Source organism: Mandrillus leucophaeus, unplaced genomic scaffold (genome assembly GCF_000951045.1).
Source record: "Mandrillus leucophaeus isolate KB7577 unplaced genomic scaffold, Mleu.le_1.0 Scaffold1202, whole genome shotgun sequence".
Taxonomy (NCBI): domain Eukaryota; kingdom Metazoa; phylum Chordata; class Mammalia; order Primates; family Cercopithecidae; genus Mandrillus; species Mandrillus leucophaeus.
The window spans coordinates 130,665-132,080 of NW_012100344.1; the positions used below are offsets into that span (position 1 = coordinate 130,665).

Sequence of the window (1,416 nt, forward strand, 5' to 3'; positions counted from 1 at the left end):
CCAGACCCAGCCTCCTGCCTCCCGAAGGCCTGCACAGGCCCAGCCTCTGCATCCCGGCGGACTCTCCACGCCCAGCTCTCGCCTGACTGCGGCCTCCCCAGCTCAGAGTTCCTCCTGCCTTTGGTCAGCCGCGCCGGACCCTGCTCCTGCCTCCCAGTGCCCTCACTAGGACCCGCTCATTCGTCACGGGGAACGGCCTTTCCGGGCCCAGCCTTTGCCTTTTGGCGGCCTCTCCAGGCCGCGAACTTCCCCAGGCTGGCCCCTCCAGGCCCAGTTGCGGCCTCCCGTCCCGTCCCGGCCCAGCTCCTCCTGCTCCCGGCTGCGGCCGCGGGCCCAGCCCCGGCCTCACGACAACCTCTTTGGACTCGGCTCCGGCCCAGCTCCCGCTCCGCGGCCTTTTTAGGCCCCAAACGTCCTGAAGCCGGGCCCCAGGCCAGCCTCTCCAGGCCCAGTTGCGGCCTCCCGGCCTCCTGTCCGGGCCCAGATCCTCCTGTTCCCGGCTGCGGCCGCGGGCCCATTCCCGGCCTCACGACAACCTCTTTGGATTCGGATCCGGCGCAGTTCCCGCTCCGCGGCCTTTTTAGGCCCCAAACGTCCTGAAGGCGGTCCCCACGGTGGCCTCTTCGAGCCCGGCTCCTGCCCTCTGATGGCGTCTCCACACCCCATTCTTCCTCCACCCAGTGTCTGCAGGCACAGCTTCTCCTGCCGGCGGTCTCTGCAGGCCCACTCTATCCTCGAGTGGGCCTCTCCAGGGCTCGCTCCTGCTCCCGGCGGCCCCTGCGTGCCCAACTCGTCGCCCAGTCGGCCTCAGCCGGCCCAGCTCCTGCCTCTCGGTGGCCCCTGCGTGCCCAACTCGTCGCCCAGTCGGCCTCCGCCGGCCCAGCTCCTGCCTCTCCGCGGCCTCCCCAGCTGCCAGACTTCCTCAGGTCAGCCTCTCCAGGCCCAGCTCCTCCTGCCTGCCACTGGCCTCTTGAGGCCCAGCCCCGCTCACGCCTCTGGGGGGCCTCCTCAGGCCCAGGACTTGACCTCCAGTCCGCCTCGCCAGGTCCACCCTCCTGCCTCCCGAAGGCCTGCACAGGCCCAGCCTCTGCTTCCCGGCGGACTGTCAACGCCCAGCTCTCCCCTGACTGCAGCCTCCCCAGGCCAGAGCTCCTCCTGCCTTTGGGCAGCTGCGCCGGGCCCCGCTCCTGCCTCCCAGTGGCCTCACTAGGCCCCGCTCATTCGTCACGGGGAACGGCCTTTCCGGGCCCAGCCTTTGTCTTTGGCGGCCTCTCCATGCCCCGAACTTCCTCAGGCCGGCCTCTCCAGGCCCAGTTGCGGCCTCTCGGCCTCCCGTCCGTGCCCAGCTCCTCCTGCTCCCGGCAGCGTCCGAGGGCTCTGACCCGGCCTCACGACCACCTCTTTGGACTCGGCTCC

The 1,416-nt window shown here is 70.8% G+C and overlaps 1 protein-coding gene across 1 annotated transcript in view; it reads left to right on the forward strand.

Moving 5' to 3' along the window:
- Window positions 1-1,416, forward strand: part of LOC105532199 (proline-rich protein 36-like) — a gene marked incomplete at its 5' end in the record, with an annotated part of 24,536 nt that overhangs the window by 16,194 nt on the left and 6,926 nt on the right. Inside the window, 1 exon segment of the mRNA XM_011970282.1 lies at window positions 433-926. Coding sequence (XP_011825672.1) covers window positions 433-926 — 494 coding nt within the window.